This window comes from Macaca mulatta, chromosome 13, assembly GCF_049350105.2.
Source record: "Macaca mulatta isolate MMU2019108-1 chromosome 13, T2T-MMU8v2.0, whole genome shotgun sequence".
Classification (NCBI taxonomy): Eukaryota; Metazoa; Chordata; class Mammalia; order Primates; family Cercopithecidae; genus Macaca; species Macaca mulatta.
Genome location: NC_133418.1, coordinates 9,185,989 through 9,202,282, shown reverse-complemented (window position 1 = coordinate 9,202,282; position 16,294 = coordinate 9,185,989). Strand labels below are relative to the sequence as shown.

Here is a 16,294-nt window from a genome sequence, read left to right as displayed (position 1 = left end):
GCACGTCTGTTTTCTCTTTGTGAACAAGCTCCTTCGGTGCAGGGTGGGCTCTCCACAAAGGAGATGCTTAATGAATGAAAGTTGGTGGCATAGGTGGAGCATATATACCTGTGTATAAAAGAGCTTTTATGAAACCTGGTAGAAGTAGCTGGAGAAGTTTATTGTCAAGCCTGATGCAGAAATATGGCCTTTAAAATTATTAAAGCGCTGAAAGTGGTATTGCGAGATAAACGGAAAGAAATAGTAAAAATAAGAACGTCATTCTCTATTTGAAAAGGAAAATGAATTGTTTTCTGACACTTATTAGTGATTGTCACTAAACCTTTTTGTGTTAGGAGGGTACGATTTGGAAAAAATGGGGCACGGTGGAAAACCCCGCCTCTACTAAAAATACAAAAATTAGCCAGCCATGGTGGTGCATGCAGTCCCAGTTACTTGGGAGGCTGAGGCACAAGAATCGCTTGAACCCCAGAGGCGGAGGTTGCAGTGAGCCGAGATCACACCAGTGCACGCCAGCCTGGGTGACAAAGCAAGACTCCGCCTCAAACAAACAAACAAAAAGATTTAGGAAAAATAAATGATCCCTCATATGTGGTGACATTTCTGATTTTCAGGTGTTGTGCATGCCTCTCTGACAGCAGGCCGCCAGATGTTTAGACTTTCTGTTCTCTTTGCTGACTCTGTATTGCCAGCCCTGGCTACCGCTGTTAGAAACATTTCTGAGACTAGACCAGGTGTTTCTAAAATGTACCGTTTGTACTATGTTACTTTTTTAAAGTTTCATAAAAACTGCTTATACTCTGTCTTGTAAGACTCATGCAACTGTTATTGACAACAGGCTAAACGTTACGTCCATTTCTCTCAACGAGATCATGAATGATCCTCATTTACACACCTCTTTTTCCCATGGCTTACACTGTGAATGCTGTTTTTGAAGGAATTTATGTAGATTCAGAAATATGCATAACTATTGAAGTTTAAATATTCTTGAGAAGGGTAAACGTTGTTAACTTGGTTTTTCAGAATAGTGTTCCTTTGAAACATGCGGCAGCCTTCAGCTTGGGAAGTTTTACTTAAATCTTTAAGAAAACCATTAGAACACGAGTTGGGTTTTGACCAACAGCTGTCAGGTGGTCTGTGCTCTTCTTTCCTGCTCTGGTTTAAAGGTATTTACACCAGCAGTGTTTAAGCGTTTCCTTTTCTCCACAACCTCCCCAGCATCTGTTATTTTTTGACTTTTTAATAATAGCCATTCTGGCTGGTATGAGGTAGCATCTCATTATGGTTTTGATTTGCATTTCTCTGATGATGAGTGATGTTGAGCTTTTTTTCCCATATGCTTGTTGGCCGCATGTATGTCTTCTTTTAAAAAGTGTCTGTGTCCTTTGCCCACTTTTTAATGGGGTGGTCTGTTTTTTACTTGTAAATTTGTTTAAGTTCCTGATAGTTGCTATCTCACAAGGATATTAGACCTTGTGAGATGCATAGTTTACAAAAAATTTCCCCTATTCTGAGGTTCTCTGTTTACTCTGTTGATAGTTTCTTTTGCTGTGCAGAAGCTCTTTCATGTAATTAGATCCCATTTGTCAATTTCTGCTTCTGTCGCAATTGCTTTTTGGCATCTTCATCATATAATCTTTGCCTGTTCCCATGTCCAGAATGGTATTGCTGGTGTAAATTAGCTCAACCATTGTGGAAAGCAGTGTGGTGATTCTTCAAAGAACTAAAAATAGAACTACCATTCAGTCCAGCGTTACCATTACTAGGTGTATATCCAAAGGAATATAAATCGCTCAACCATAAAGACACATGCATGCATATGTTCATTGCAGCACTATTCACAATAGCAAAGACATGGAACCAACCTAAATGTCCATCATTGGTAGACTAGATAAAGAAAATGTGGTACATATACACCATGGAATACTATGCAGCCATAAAAAAGAATGAGATCACGTCCTTTGCAGGAACATGGACGGAGCTGGAGGCCATTATGCTTAGAAAACTAACGCAGGAACAGAAAACCACATACTGCATGTTCCCACTTATAAGTGGGAGCTAAATGTTGAGAACCCATGGACACATAGAGGGAAAGAACTGACACAGGCACCTACTTGAGGGTGGAGGGTGAGAGGAGGGAGAAGATGAGAAAAAATAACTAATGGGTACCAGGCTTCACACCTGGGTGATGAAATAATCTGTACAACAAATCCCCATGACATGAGTTTACCTATATTACAAACGTGTATCCCTGAACTTAAAAAAATTTTTTAAAAGGCATTTACACATTGGCCTAAGGAGAGCTTTGGATAGTTGCTTGCTGACACACTCAAGTTTGGCTCCAATTTCGTGGTATGATATGTATTTCACCCTTTTCTCTTACAGTTAAACTTGTAGTTCCGTGGGTTGATATCCAGAAATTAGAAAGAACGTCCAATGTCTTTCTGACGGATACCATCCGAATCACCACGCAGAATAAGGAGCGTGACTTCTCCATGTTCCTGAACCTGGATGAGGTGTTTAAGGTCATGGAGCAGCTGGCCGATGTGACGCTGCGAAGGCTGCTGGATAATGAAGTCTTTGACCTTGACCCGGATCTGCAGGAGCCAAGTCAGATCACCAAGAGGTGAGAGCGTCCGTTGTAGTGTCTCCCACCCGCACAGGGGACCCACAAGCCGTGCCCAGCCCTTCTGTGCACGTGCTTTTGTTAGCCTTGGTTATGTTAGATTTAAATTTCCCTTGTGGCTTAATCCAGATTTTCCTGTGTCTTTCATCTCGACAGAGACATGACAGAAATGATGATTACTCATTTACGTAGTGGACTTCGAGTTTTCAGATATTATTTCAAAATTGATTTTCATAAAGAATGCTTTTAGAAATGTAGTGTGGGTAGGGCCGGGCACGGCGGTTCACGCCTGTAGTCCCAGCACTTTGGGAGGCCAAGATGGTAGATCACGAGGTCAGGAGATCAAGACCATCCTGGCTAACACAGTGAAACCCCATCTCTACTAAAAATACAAAAAATTGGCCGGGCGTGGTGGCGGGCACCTGTAGTCCCAGCTACTCGGGAGGCTGAGGCAGGAGAACAGCGTGAACCCGGGAGGCGGAGCTTGCAGTGAGCTGAGATCGCGCCACTACACTCCAGCCTGGGGGACAGAGCCAGACTCAGTCTGAAAAAAAAAAAATGTAGTATGGGTAGCTGCTTAATAGAAATCTGTGGAGCACTGTGCTTTGCTAGTGAACATTAAGACATTTTGTCTTTTCTTTTTCTTTCCTTTTTTTTTTTTTTTTGAGATGGAGTCTCTCTCTTTCGCCCAGGCTGGAGTACAATGGTGCTATCTCAGCTCACTGCAACCTCCGCCTCCCAGGTTCAAATGATTTTCCTGCCTCAGCCTCCCGAGTAGCTGGGATTACAGGTGCCCACCACCCGCCCAGCTAATTTTTGTATTTTTAGTAGAGACAGAGTTTTAAACATGTTGGCCAGGCTTGTCTTGAACTCCTGACCTCATGATCTGTCTGCCTTGGCCCCCCAAAGTGCCGGGATTACAGGTGCGAGCCACTGTGCCCAGCTGACATTTTGTCTTTTCACAGGAAATTACTTTGTAGAAAACATTTTCAGGACAGCTGGACCTATTTTTGGTGCCACTTTGTCATCAGAAATACGCCTCTCTAATAGTGTCAGTCAGTACGCTACGTGGTTTATTTGCCACAAATTGATACTAATCCTAGAGACTTGTGAGGTAGTTGTTTGAATTGTTTGTTGCTTTAAGGAAGTTCAACTTTAGTATCCAAAGTTTTTATTTTGAATTTTTAAAGAACCACTAGTTATTTTTTATTATCTTGGTGCAAAAGTAATTAAAAGTAGAGTGATCTTAGTGTCTAGCAATTCCAGTTCTGGGTATGTACACTAAAGAACTGAAAGCAGGGGCTCGGAGCTCTTTGTATGCCCATGTTTGCAGCAGCATTATTCACAATCACCAAAAGGTAGAAGCAGCCTGAGTGTCCAGCAAGAGATGAAAGCCATCAGCAAAATGTGAGCTGCACAATGGAATATTACTCAGCTTTGAAAAGGAAGGAAATCCTGACACACGCTACTACATGGATGAACCTTGAGGACATTATGTTGAGTGAAATAAGTTGCAAAAAGACCAATACTGATATTAAAACGTGATTTTTCTGAGCTTTAGTCTTCCATACTTGGCCTGGATGATATGCTGCTAAGTTCCTTCAAAGCTCTAAAGTTAGTGTCCAGTAATAATATAAAGAAAGTGTTTTTTTTTTAAAGACTGATTATTCTTTAAATCCATACACTGTCCTCTGTCTTTTCTCAATGTGTGGGGTAGAGAGTGTCCCTTCATTCGTGGCCTGTCCTGGGGGCATGCTGAGGGTTTGATGTGTTCTGAAAGAATTCAAAGCCCCTTCCTGCTGTGTCCATTTGTTTTAAACAGATCACGTGTAGTCATGAGTGAGGTAAAATCAAACACAAGTGCTCTTGATTTTTTAGGTTAAGATTCCAAGGAATTTCCCATGGTTTTGTGTCACCTCTGATAATCTGAGATGGAGGGTGAGGGGGTGCTTGTTGCCCCCTGTGAAAGGACACGCTTGGGGCCGTGTCCTTTGGGGTTTGGACTCTGTACCTCTCAGCCCCAGGCCCCGTGATGGTCTCTCTGGCTCCATCTTAGGAGCACCTGTTTTAAAAGCAAGACAGTCCAGTACAGTAGGTGCCCTGCCCTCCTGTATTTCTTCAAATGCCTCTGCAGTCGTTGGTATCTGAGTTCTTTTAGTGCAGCTTACAAAGATATCTTAAAAATGGAAAAGTCACAGTTGCAGGAAGCCCCAAAGCAACAAGCCTGGGTTGCATGAGTTGCTAGAGGGCTCACAGGAGCGCCATGTAAAGCTCCTCCCCGTCTCCCCGTGTGTGCGGGGCGTGTGGGCGTGTGAGTGTGAGTGCGGGGCGTGTGGGCATGTGAGTGTGAGTGCGGGGCGTGTGGGCGTGTGAGTGTGTGTGAGTGCGGGGCGTGTGGGCGTGTGAGTGTGAGTGCGGGGCGTGTGGGCGAGTGAGTGTGAGTGCGGGGCGTGTGGGCGAGTGAGTGTGAGTGCGGGGCGTGTGGGCGTGTGAGTGTGTGTGAGTGCGGGGCGTGTGGGCGTGTGAGTGTGAGTGCGGGGCGTGTGGGCGAGTGAGTGTGAGTGCGGGGCGTGTGGGCGTGTGAGTGTGTGTGAGTGCGGGGCGTGTGGGCGTGTGAGTGTGAGTGCGGGGCGTGTGGGCGTGTGAGTGTGTGTGAGTGCGGGGCGTGTGGGCGAGTGAGTGTGAGTGCGGGGCGTGTGGGCGTGTGAGTGTGTGTGAGTGCGGGGCGTGTGGGCGTGTGAGTGTGAGTGCGGGGCGTGTGGGCGTGTGAGTGTGTGTGAGTGCGGGGCGTGTGGGCGAGTGAGTGTGAGTGCGGGGCGTGTGGGCGTGTGAGTGTGTGTGAGTGCGGGGCGTGTGGGCGTGAGTGTGAGTGCGGGGCGTGTGGGCGAGTGAGTGTGTGTGAGTGCGGGGCGTGTGGGCGTGAGTGTGAGTGCGGGGCGTGTGGGCGAGTGAGTGTGAGTGCGGGGCGTGTGGGCGTGTGAGTGTGTGTGAGTGCGGGGCGTGTGGGCGTGTGAGTGTGAGTGCGGGGCGTGTGGGCGTGTGAGTGTGTGTGCGGGGCGTGTGGGCGTGTGAGTGTGAGTGCGGGGCGTGTGGGCGTGTGAGTGTGTGTGAGTGCGGGGCGTGTGGGCGTGAGTGTGAGTGCGGGGCGTGTGGGCGTGTGAGTGTGTGTGAGTGCGGGGCGTGTGGGCGTGAGTGTGAGTGCGGGGCGTGTGGGCGAGTGAGTGTGAGTGCGGGGCGTGTGGGCGTGTGAGTGTGTGTGAGTGCGGGGCGTGTGGGCGTGTGAGTGTGAGTGCGGGGCGTGTGGGCGTGTGAGTGTGTGTGCGGGGCGTGTGGGCGTGTGAGTGTGAGTGCGGGGCGTGTGGGCGTGTGAGTGTGTGTGAGTGCGGGGCGTGTGGGCGTGAGTGTGAGTGCGGGGCGTGTGGGCGTGTGAGTGTGAGTGCGGGGCGTGTGGGCGTGTGAGTGTGTGTGCGGGGCGTGTGGGCGTGTGAGTGTGAGTGCGGGGCGTGTGGGCGTGTGAGTGCAGCCGTGTAGTTGCAGGAGTCGGAGGCCTGCTAGCAGCTCCTCTGGCCAGCCCCACGGCGCTGGGATTTCAAGTGGTCCCTCACAAATCTACTGATATCCCAGTACAGCTCCACTTCCCGGTGTGGTGGTTTTGGTTTTGGGTAGAAGGGAGGCAAGAATACATTGAAGGTCTGTAGCACCAAATCCCTTGTGGTACGAGAACCGGTTTTGGAGAAAAGCTATCAGTTGGCAGCCTTCATTTACATTCCAGAATTCAGGGAGATTCTCCAAGACATTCGCCGTCTGTCTTCTGCCCTGGGAAGTATCAGAAAGAAGAGGGGACAGGAAAGGCTAAAAACGGCCTGGTGTTGGCCAGCGCCGAGCTGCCAGGGTTCCTGCAGGTGCGTGGGGTTGGCCCTGTGGTGGGGCTGCAGGCTTCTGGGCCAAACTGTTGACTGCAGGTTCAGCAGCTTTCTCAAAAAGTGAAAGGCAGGTACCTTGCCTCCCAACTCCTGGCCAGTTCTCGTTTGTAGCGTTTGTCATGGAGATGTGGGCCTGCGGGTATAAACAGGTAATGACTCAGTCTTCTTGAAGCCCTGCCAGGAGAGCCCAGGTTTGGAAGCTGAGGAAAACAGTCTCTTCACGCTTGCTCCCTGGCTCTCTCTGGTTGGTCCTTCCTCCCCTCCCCTCCCCTCCCCTCCCCTCCCCTCCCCTTCCCTTCCCTTCCCAGATAATGGCTGCAGAAAGGTGCCCTTGGGGTCACGAGCTGGGTGAGCCTCAGGTTGCCAGTTAGTCACGATCGCCATGTGTGGCCACTCCAGCAGGACTTACGGCCCCAGTGCGGAGCTGCTTGTAGCTCCCTTGGGAGCAGGAAGGGTCAGGGTGCATTGTTACCCCCGGTTGACTGGGCTGGTTGGAGTTGCCAGGCGTGGGAGTCACCCGGCTCAGCCCTCACAGGACGCAGGGCAGGCCCTGGCCCAGGGATCCCCATATCATAGCCGCAGAGTCCAAGAGGGCAGAGTGACTGAGGAGCTGCCCACAGAGGGAACAGAGGGAGGGAAGTGGAAAGGAAAAAAGGTGATAGATCCTGAAATCTCAAAACAGAAGAGATGCATCCCGAAGTTGGAAATGGTGGGGTGAAAAAAAGTGTATTCAGCTATTTTTTGTCGGGGAGGGTGGTTGGAGAGTGATGGGCTTCATTAAATCGAATTACAGTCTGTTTCGACTGGCTGGAGATGCTGGAGGAGAGCTGAATTAAAGCAGTGTAGTAAATGGAAACTGTTTCCCACGAGGCGGGCTGTTTCTGCTGGTGTATAAAGATGAATAGCGGCTGCCCAGAGGCAGGTGTCCTCAGCAGGGAACCCTGGTCCCCCGTGGCTTGTCTGGTTCTGAACTTCTTGGTCTGGCTGGATTTGCAGACCCTCTTTGGCCTTCCCCTTTTCCCCCCTCCCCCCACTCTCCCTTTTCCTGCTCTTCTCCCTCAGCTCCCACTAGGACCACTTCTGTGTAATTTATTTGACTTATCATCCCTCTGATTCTAGCTCGAGTCCTCCTCTGCCTCAGAGTCCTCTTGGCCCACTTAGGACATCTCCCAGGGGCTCCTGCAGCCTGACACCCCCACCTTACAAGAGAAGGCCCACGTCTCACCCTCTACAACCCCAGTCCCCAAGCTGCTCTGTGGTTGTCAGTGGGCTGGCTTAGGTGCTTCTGTCTAGAACAGGATGGGAGGAAGAGGACGGAGGGAGGAGCCTTTTTCTGAGGGTCAGAGAGCCTTACAGATGCTGTGTGTTGTCAGGGTCCCGGTCTCTTAGGGGCTCAGTGCAGACACATTTCCAAAGGAGTGAGGGGCCGTTCGTACCATCCGCCTGTGCTGGCGCCTGACAGGTGAGCCTAGTGGCCGTGGGCTGCCGTGTGCCTTAGCAGCCACATGGCAGCTTCATCCACATTTCCTTAGGACTCCTGAGGGGTCACAGAAGAAAGGTATTCTGAGTGAACACACATTTGAGAAATGAAATGTTTTGTATACAGACTTGGGCTTTGAGAAAAAGCACATGGATCTGGCCTCATTTTTAGATTCAAGAAATTCTTGAATCTTGAAAGCTTGATATTTTCCTGATGTGATTTAATTAATTAATTAATTAGAGGGGGATGTGGAGTACAGTGGCGTGATTTCAGCTCACTGTAGCCTCCACATCCCAGGTTCAAGCGATTCTCCTGCCTCAGCCTCCTTTGTAGCTGGGATTATAAGTGCGCACGACCACGCTGGCTAATTTTTGTATTTTTAGTAGAAATGGGGTTTTGCCATGTTGGCCAGGCTGGTCTCGAACTCCTGGTTTCAAGTGATCCTCTCACCTCGGCCTCCCAAAGTGCTGGGATTACAGGCGGGAGCCACCTCCCGGCCATGGGTCTCTGGGCAGGGGAACGGGGGGACGCATCACGTAGAGCCACTGGAAATCCTTGTGTGCTCCTTTATGAGGCAAACTTACCATAGAGGACCAAGTTTGCCCTCCCTTACCCAAGAAAGCAGGAGCCATGGCTCTTGGCTTTCTGTCTGGTGCACACATGGGAAGTCTCTGCATGCTGAGCATGGGAGAGCCAAGCTGCCCCGGCCTGTCACGCAGCCTGAGTTTGGGGAAGTGTTAAGCCTGGAAGTAAAGTTAAGCCTGCTGACACACAGTAGGCTCTCACATGCGGGCTGAATGACCAGAGGGAGCGAGAGGTGGCATGTAACTCAGACAGGGTTCTTCCCAAAGCATTCTAGTGGGTGGATGGGGGGAGAGAGAGAGAGAGAAAGGGAAACCTATTTTGCTACATCTTTACCAAAAGTAGGAGAGACAAATATAATTCTGGATTTGCAGAGAAATAAAAGAATATACCTTCTTGGGTCCTCTTAGGGATTAAGCTGAATTTTTTAAAGAATGTGTAACTAGTCTCGAATCTTCTGCATAGTTGTCATGCATTATTGCACATATTAATTTTAGCTTCAACAACAAATCTGATGTTTGTTGTTCCAGAGTCGGGTTGACCCCTATTTATTCCCTGCTTATTTACAGTCTCATCAATGGCATGTGTTAAGATAGGGTGGTTGGGCCAGGCGTGGTGGCTCACGCCTGTAATCCCAGCACTTTGGGAGGCCGAGGCAGGTGGATCACGAGGTCAGGAGTTCGAGACCAGCCTGGCCAATATGGCGAAACCCCATCTCTACTAAAAATACAAAACTTAGCTGGGCATGATGGTGGGCACCTGTAATCCCAGCTACCTGGGAGGCTGAGACAAGAGAATCCCATGAACCCAGGATGCAGAGGTTTCAGTGAGCCAAGATTACACCACAGCACTCCACAGAGTGGAGAGCACAGCACAAAACAGAGTGCAATTGTGTCTCAAAAAGAAAAAAGGTGATTGGTGGCACCTTTTCTGGCTAGTCTTAGCTGTAGCTCTCTCTTAGAGTGATTGCTGTGGCCTCTGTGTGCAGGCACTGGAGGGTAGATGTAGCTGGGGTAGCTAGGATAGTCTCCATCCTCATAGGGGTGCTTCTGCAGTGACCTACAGGCTTGTGTGGCCACCTTCTGAATGTCAGATCGTCACCATTGTCTGTTCTTTTCTATGGAGGAAAAGTGAAGGCACTTAGGAAGTACTGGAAAGTCTGAGAAGCACGCTGTGACCAGTGGCTTTGTTTTTGATGGTGTTCAGTAAAAGGAGTTGATATATTTAGCATCAAAACTAACATCTGCTTTGAAACAGACCTAAAGGATAGGATGGTCTTGTTCTGAACTTCATAAAGAACTGATTTCTCATCTTTTCAAAGTCACTATATCTTCATCTCAGTTATGCTGGAAATTTAACTATCTTGTATGTAACACATATTTAACGAATGGTGAAATTGGAAGACAACTTTTTAGTAGGGAGGAAGGAAACTAACTCAGATCTTAGGAAAGTCCCCCCTGCTACTTACTTTTTCGTAACTTGAGGTTTCTGGTCTCTGGCTACCCAAATGTGCAAAAGACAGATGTCTACATGGAAAGCTAGGAAAGCCCTGAAAGGGGAATGGAGACTGTGTGCAGCGTGCCCAGGCTGCTCCGAAGCCACAGAGAGAGTAGCCGATTGAACTGAGGGAGCAGCAGGTGCACTGTGTAGAACAAAATGGTTTAGTTGCCTCAGATACCGGAACACCTTTCTTCTTCTTCTTCTTCTTCTTCTTCTTCTTCTTCCTCCTCCTCCTCCTCCTCCTCCTCCTCCTCCTCCTCCTCCTCCTTCCTCCTCCTCCTCCTCCTCCTCCTCCTCCTCCTCCTCCTCCTCCTCCTCTTCCTCCTCTTCCTCCTCCTTCATTCTTCTTTCTCCTTCTCCTTCTTTCTCCTTTCTCCTTCTTTCTCCTTTCTCCTTCTTTCTCCTTTCTCCTCCTCCTTCTTTCTCCTCCTCCTTCTTTCTCCTCCTCCTTCTTTCTCCTCCTCCTTCTTTCTCCTCCTCCTTCTTTCTCCTCCTCCTTCTTTCTCCTCCTCCTCCTCCTCCTCCTTCTCCTCCTCCTCCTCCTCCTCCTCCTCCTCCTCCTCCTCCTCCTCCTTCTCCTCCTCCTCCTCCTCCTTCCTCCTCCTCCTTCCCCCTTCCCCCTTCCCCCTTCCCCCTTCCCCCTTCCCCCTTCCCCCTTCCCCCTTCCCCCTTCCCCCTTCTTCCTTCTTCCTTCTTTCTTCTTTCTTCGACGGAGTTTCGTTCTTGTTGCCCAGGCTGGAGTGCAGTGGTGTGATCTTGGCTCACTGCAACCTCTGCCTCCCAGGTTTAAGCGATTCTCCTGCCTCAGCCTCCCGAGTGGCTGGGATTACAGGCGCCCGCCACCACGCCCAGCTAATGTTTGTATTTTTAGTAGAGACGGGGTTTCACCATGTTGGCCAGGCTGGTCTCAAACTCCTGACCTCGTGATCTGCCCAGCTCGGCCTCCCAAAGTGCTGGGATTACGGGTGTGAACCACCATGCTCAGCCTGAAACACCTTATTCTTAATTTGAGGGATTCGGTGCAAAATAAATGTAAATGTAAGTCCTCCCACACTTCTGGTGGCTCAGTGCAAGCTTCTGTGATTTGAATACTCCCCATGTGTTCACTTTGACTTCAACCATGTCCTAAGGGGAAAGAGATGCCCTGCTAGAAAGGAAGGCTGACAGGTGAACTCACTGGCGACTAGAACCACGTTTGTGAGATACTTGCAGGGAGTAAGGGTTGATTTTATTTTCATCAAAGCCAACATGGCCAGCATGCTCTGAGGACAAGGGTGGAAGTTTTCCAATTTAAATGCATGGGACATAGTCAGCTTGGGGAACTTGGGGTCCTCTTGAGGGGCCTTGCCTTCCATTCTTGCAGTGTGTGAACTGGTAGAGCGTTCATAGTGCCTTTCCTGTGTTCTCCCAGCTTCTCTCTGGGGGCAGCTCAGGCGCCTATGGGAACAGTAGTCCATGTTGTATCGGGCACTTAAGGAACTGCAGCTTTGGCCCCAGGAACTGGACCCATTGTGGTCTGTAGAATTTAATTTCTCTGTGTGTCCAGAGGACTTTCTGGGCATGTATGTGTCTTCTCTTTTTGAGGGCTTGATAGTAAATTCCATGGATTGTGCCATCTCTGTGTGACAGCTGCTGCTTGTAAAGCAGATGTGTGATGGTGGACATGAGACCTAGAAGGGGCTGCAGAAAAGGCATGTGTCTGGGAGCCCAGCCTGGCCATGGTTGAGGTGAGATCATATCTCCGGGGCCTCACAACCAGATCGTGCCTGAAAAGCTCACTTGAGCTGTGTGTAGCCAATTCCAGAGTTGAGAGTTTACTATCTTGCATTTATGGCATTTATGTAACATTTTAAAAAGTTGTACTTTCCCCTAAAGAAAATAGCTAAAGTTGTTTTTTAAAGCTAATATGGTAGTCATGTAGAAAATGTCAGCAAAATAAAATTGGAAAGTGGAAGTCCCACTACACAAAGACAGTCACTATTAACACTTGAGATAAAGTCCTTGTACACATCCCTGTCTGGAAATTTTAAGGTATTTATGTAAAGTTAGGATCATACTGTAGGTACTATGCCTAATTTTTCTTTCACTATGTTGTGGGCATCATTTCAGATTCACAGGGATCCCTTGAAGCAGAGAATTCAGACATTATTCCCATTTTGTAGCAATCAAAATGAGATACAGAGAGTCTCATTTGGGGTTACAGAGTACATAAGCAAGCCAAGAATTCGTATTCCTGACTTCAAGCGAGTGCTAATTTCATCCTTATATTTATAAGGAACTTTATAAAGTGCAAGAGAAAAATCTTTCCCTCTCTCTGTTGGAATTCCCCCTTACTAGAATTTTGCAGTATGATGTAAATTGATCAGTATTTCCAAACATTGTGATTTGGCTGCTTTCTTTACTGGTTTTAGAGCCAGAAATCAGGATGTGTGGAGTTGCCTGGGGGTTAGGATCCTGCTTTCCTCATCAGCATTCTCTCTCGTCAATACTGATGTGATGCATGAGCCACTGCACCCGACCTGGATTCTTAAAATATATTTTTAAAAAAGATAATAACTCATGTTTATTGATTACTTACTGTGTGTCAGATACGCATCTAAACATTTTTTTCTTTTTTTTTTTTCAGTCGGGGTCTCACTCTGTCACCCAGGCTAGAGTGCAGTGGCGCGATCTCGGCTCACTGCAACCTCTTATCCCCTGGGCTCAAGTGATGCTTTCATCTCGGCCACTGGGGTAGCTGGGACTACAGGTGTGAACCAACACACCCAGCTAATGTTTGTATTTTTTTGTAGAGACGGGGTTTTGCCATGTTGTCCAGGCTGGTCTCAAACTCCTAAGCTCAAGTGATCCACCTGCCACGGCCTCCCAAAGTGCTGAGATTACAGACATGAGCCACCGTGCCTGGCCGCATTAAATTTTTTAATTATTTTTTTGAGATTTAATTTATATACCATGTAATTGTTATACATCCTTTGAAAGTGTACCATTCAGTGGTTTTTACGATATTCACAGAGTTGTGCAACTATCACCACAATCAATTTTAGAACATTTCATCACCCCAAAAAGAAACCATGTACCCAGGAGCAGTCACTTCCCGTTTCTCTCTCTTCCCCCAAGCCCTGAGCAATCACTAATCTATTTTCTGTCTCTAGAGATTTTGCTTATTCTGGATATTTCATTTAAATGGAATCAGGCAGTATGTCGTCTTTTTGTGTCTGGTTTATTTCACTCAGTATGATATGTTTAAGGTTCATCTCTGTTGTGGCACACATGAGTACTTCATTTTTTACGGCTGAACAATACTTGATTGTATGGATACGCTACATTGTGATTATCCATTTATCAGTTAATGGACATTTGGGTTATTTCTACCTTTTGGTTATAAACAATGCTGCTAAGAACATTCGTGTGCAAGGCATACATTTTCAATTCTCTTGGGTATATCTGCCTAGGAGTGGAATTTCTTGGTCAAGTGTTAAGTCTGCTTTTAGCCTTTTGCGGAGCTTCCAGAGTGTTTACCAACATGACTGCACCATGTTAATTCCCATCAGCAGTGCAGTAGGGTTCCAGTTTCCCCACATCCTCCTCACCACTTGTTATCAAACTTTTTGAAACTTGGATTCTTAAGCAATTGTTTTTCTGGTAATTCTCAGTGTTACTCAAACCAGGAAGGAATGCTTATTTGGCCTGTGAGTTTATTAAATTACTTCTGTGCAGAGGCAACACGTCTGCTCTGTGTCCTTGTTCTGAAGGTTGGCCGTGCAGTTAGAATGTGGGATGCCCACGTGCAACAGCACAGGACGTGCATGGTGCCTTTTTGTATTCACTTAAATACAAATTGTGCCAGTGGCTTTAAAAGTATTTTCTTGGCTGGGCGCGGTGGGTCACGCCTGTAATCCCAGCCCTTTGGGAGGCTGAGGTGGGCGGATCACCTGAGCTCAGGAGTTTGAGACCAGTCTGAGCGAGATGGCAAACCCCATCTTTACTATAAATACAAAAATTAGCTGGGCATGGTGGCGCGTGCCTGTAATCCCAGCTACTTGGGAGGCTGAGGCAGGACAATCACTTGTACCAGTGAGGTGGAGGTTGTAGTGAGCTGAGATCGTGCCACTGCACTCCATCCTGGGTGACAGAGAGACTGTCTCAAAAATAAAATGAAACAAAAAAGTAGAAGTGTTTTCTTTGGTAATCTTAGATGTCCATTTACCTTTCTTATCTCTTCTTCTTCTTCTCTCCCTGTCCTTTCGCAGGGATCTGGAAGCCAGAGCACAGAATGAGTTCTTCCGGGCTTTCTTCAGGTTGCCGAGGAAGGAGAAGCTGCACGCGGTTGTGGACTGCTCGCTCTGGACGCCGTTCAGTCGCTGTCACACCGCGGGGCGGATGTTCACCTCTGACAGCTACATCTGCTTTGCCAGCAGAGAAGACGGCTGCTGTAAGATCGTCCTGCCACTCAGAGAGGTAGACCGGCCCTACTGTCTGCTTCCTGAAGCGGCCTTTTGTTGTTTGAACCCAAGGTTGCTCGCTGTGAGATGGAGTGTGGGAGGGGAAGTTCACACGGCACGGCTTTGCCATCTACAGATGGATGACTACAAGGCTGGGCTTCTTTTTTTTTTTGAGACGGAGTCTCGCTCTGTCACCCAGTCTGGAGTGCAGTGGCCGGATCTCAGCTCACTGCAAGCTCCGCCTCCCGGGTTCACGCCATTCTCCTGCCTCAGCCTCCCGAGTAGCTGGGACTACAGGCGCCTGCCACCTCACCCGGCTAAGTTTTTGTATTTTTAGTAGAGACGGGGTTTCACTGTGTTAGCCAGGATGGTCTCGATCTCCTGACCTCGTGATCCGCCTGTCTCGGCCTCCCAAAGTGCTGGGATTACAGGCTTGAGCCACCGCGCCCGGCAAGGCTGGGCTTCTTGAGGGAGGCATGGCCTGAACTGGACCATTACCCTTTCGGCCGTTACTTTTTCTGCTGTTGCTATGGCATCCTGAAATTTGCTAACAAGTGACTGCTGAAAACAAGGGACTCTAACCTCTACATTATTGATAGAGCTATTATTAAAAAGTGCGTGCCTGGCAATTAAAGATTTTTCCAGCAGCTCCTAGGAATGAATCCTCCCCTTTCACTCACCAAAAAAAAAAGAAAGGGGAAAAAAAAGCAACCTACAAAAAGCATCACCTTTTAAAAATAAATGGTAAATTGACTGGCTTTTATATGCTCCTGGAACTTCAGTTAAAAATTCTAAAATGCTTCCTTTGACAGGGATCAGGTCCCTTCTTCCTGTAAAATACTGCAGTTCTCTTTCCGGAAATGGGGGCTCAGATTATGTTCAGACTGAACAGCTCAGTCCTTTGGCTTCAGGGCAGCAACTCTGGTGAGATGGTACACACAACTCTGTTTACACGTCAGGACCTCCAGATTCTTCTTTCTGATAAAAAACGTTCTGAGCATTATTCTTTGGAAAAACTCAAAACTCTTATTTTTTTTCTTTTTTTTTTTTAGAGAGGAGGGTCTCACTGTATTGTCCAGGCCGGTCTCGAACTCCTGGGCTCAATCGATCCTCCCACTTGGCCTCTGACAATGCTGGGATTACTCCTTGTGGTCTCCTGCCTCCATGTTATTATTCTGTAGTAGATGTCTTCATTTTACAAATATTTTTACTTATTAATGGAGCAAGAAATCTAGAGGCCAATTTACGTGCTTCAAAAATTTATTTTGGTAATGTGTACCTAACCAGAAATGACATTTTAACCATTTTAAGTGTATGGCTCAGTGGCATTAAGTACGTTCACATTGTTGTGCAACCATCAGCACCATCCATCTCCAGAACTCTTTCATCACTGACAACGGAAACACTGTCCCCATAAAACAACTCCCCTCTTCCCCTTCCCTCAGCCCCTAGCAACCATCCTTCGACTTCCCATCTCTATGAATTTCACTCCTCCGGGTACCTCATACAAGTGGATTCATACAGGATTTGTGACTGGCCTTGTTCACTTAGCATAATGCCCTCGGGGCTCATCCATACCAGAGCCTCTGTCTGAATCCCCCTCCTCTTCAAGGCTGGGTCATACTCCGTTGTGTGGATAGACCACACTTTGTTATCCAGTCGCCCCTTGATGCAGCCTTGCACAGCCTCCCCTTGTGGCGGGGGTGAGCAGTGCCACTTTCTCACCTTTGCATCATCTCCT

General features: G+C 47.9%; 1 protein-coding gene across 3 annotated transcripts in view; it reads left to right on the top strand.

The window, feature by feature from the left end:
* The window catches only part of TBC1D8 (TBC1 domain family member 8), a 133,600-nt gene that overhangs the window by 88,328 nt on the left and 28,978 nt on the right, over positions 1 to 16,294 (top strand). For all 3 annotated transcript variants that reach the window (XM_077958873.1, XM_015112967.3, XM_015112966.3), the window contains 2 exons: positions 2,386 to 2,626; positions 14,362 to 14,569. In XM_077958873.1, coding sequence (XP_077814999.1) covers positions 2,386 to 2,626; positions 14,362 to 14,569 — 449 coding nt within the window. The remainder of the gene's footprint in view (positions 1 to 2,385; positions 2,627 to 14,361; positions 14,570 to 16,294) is intronic.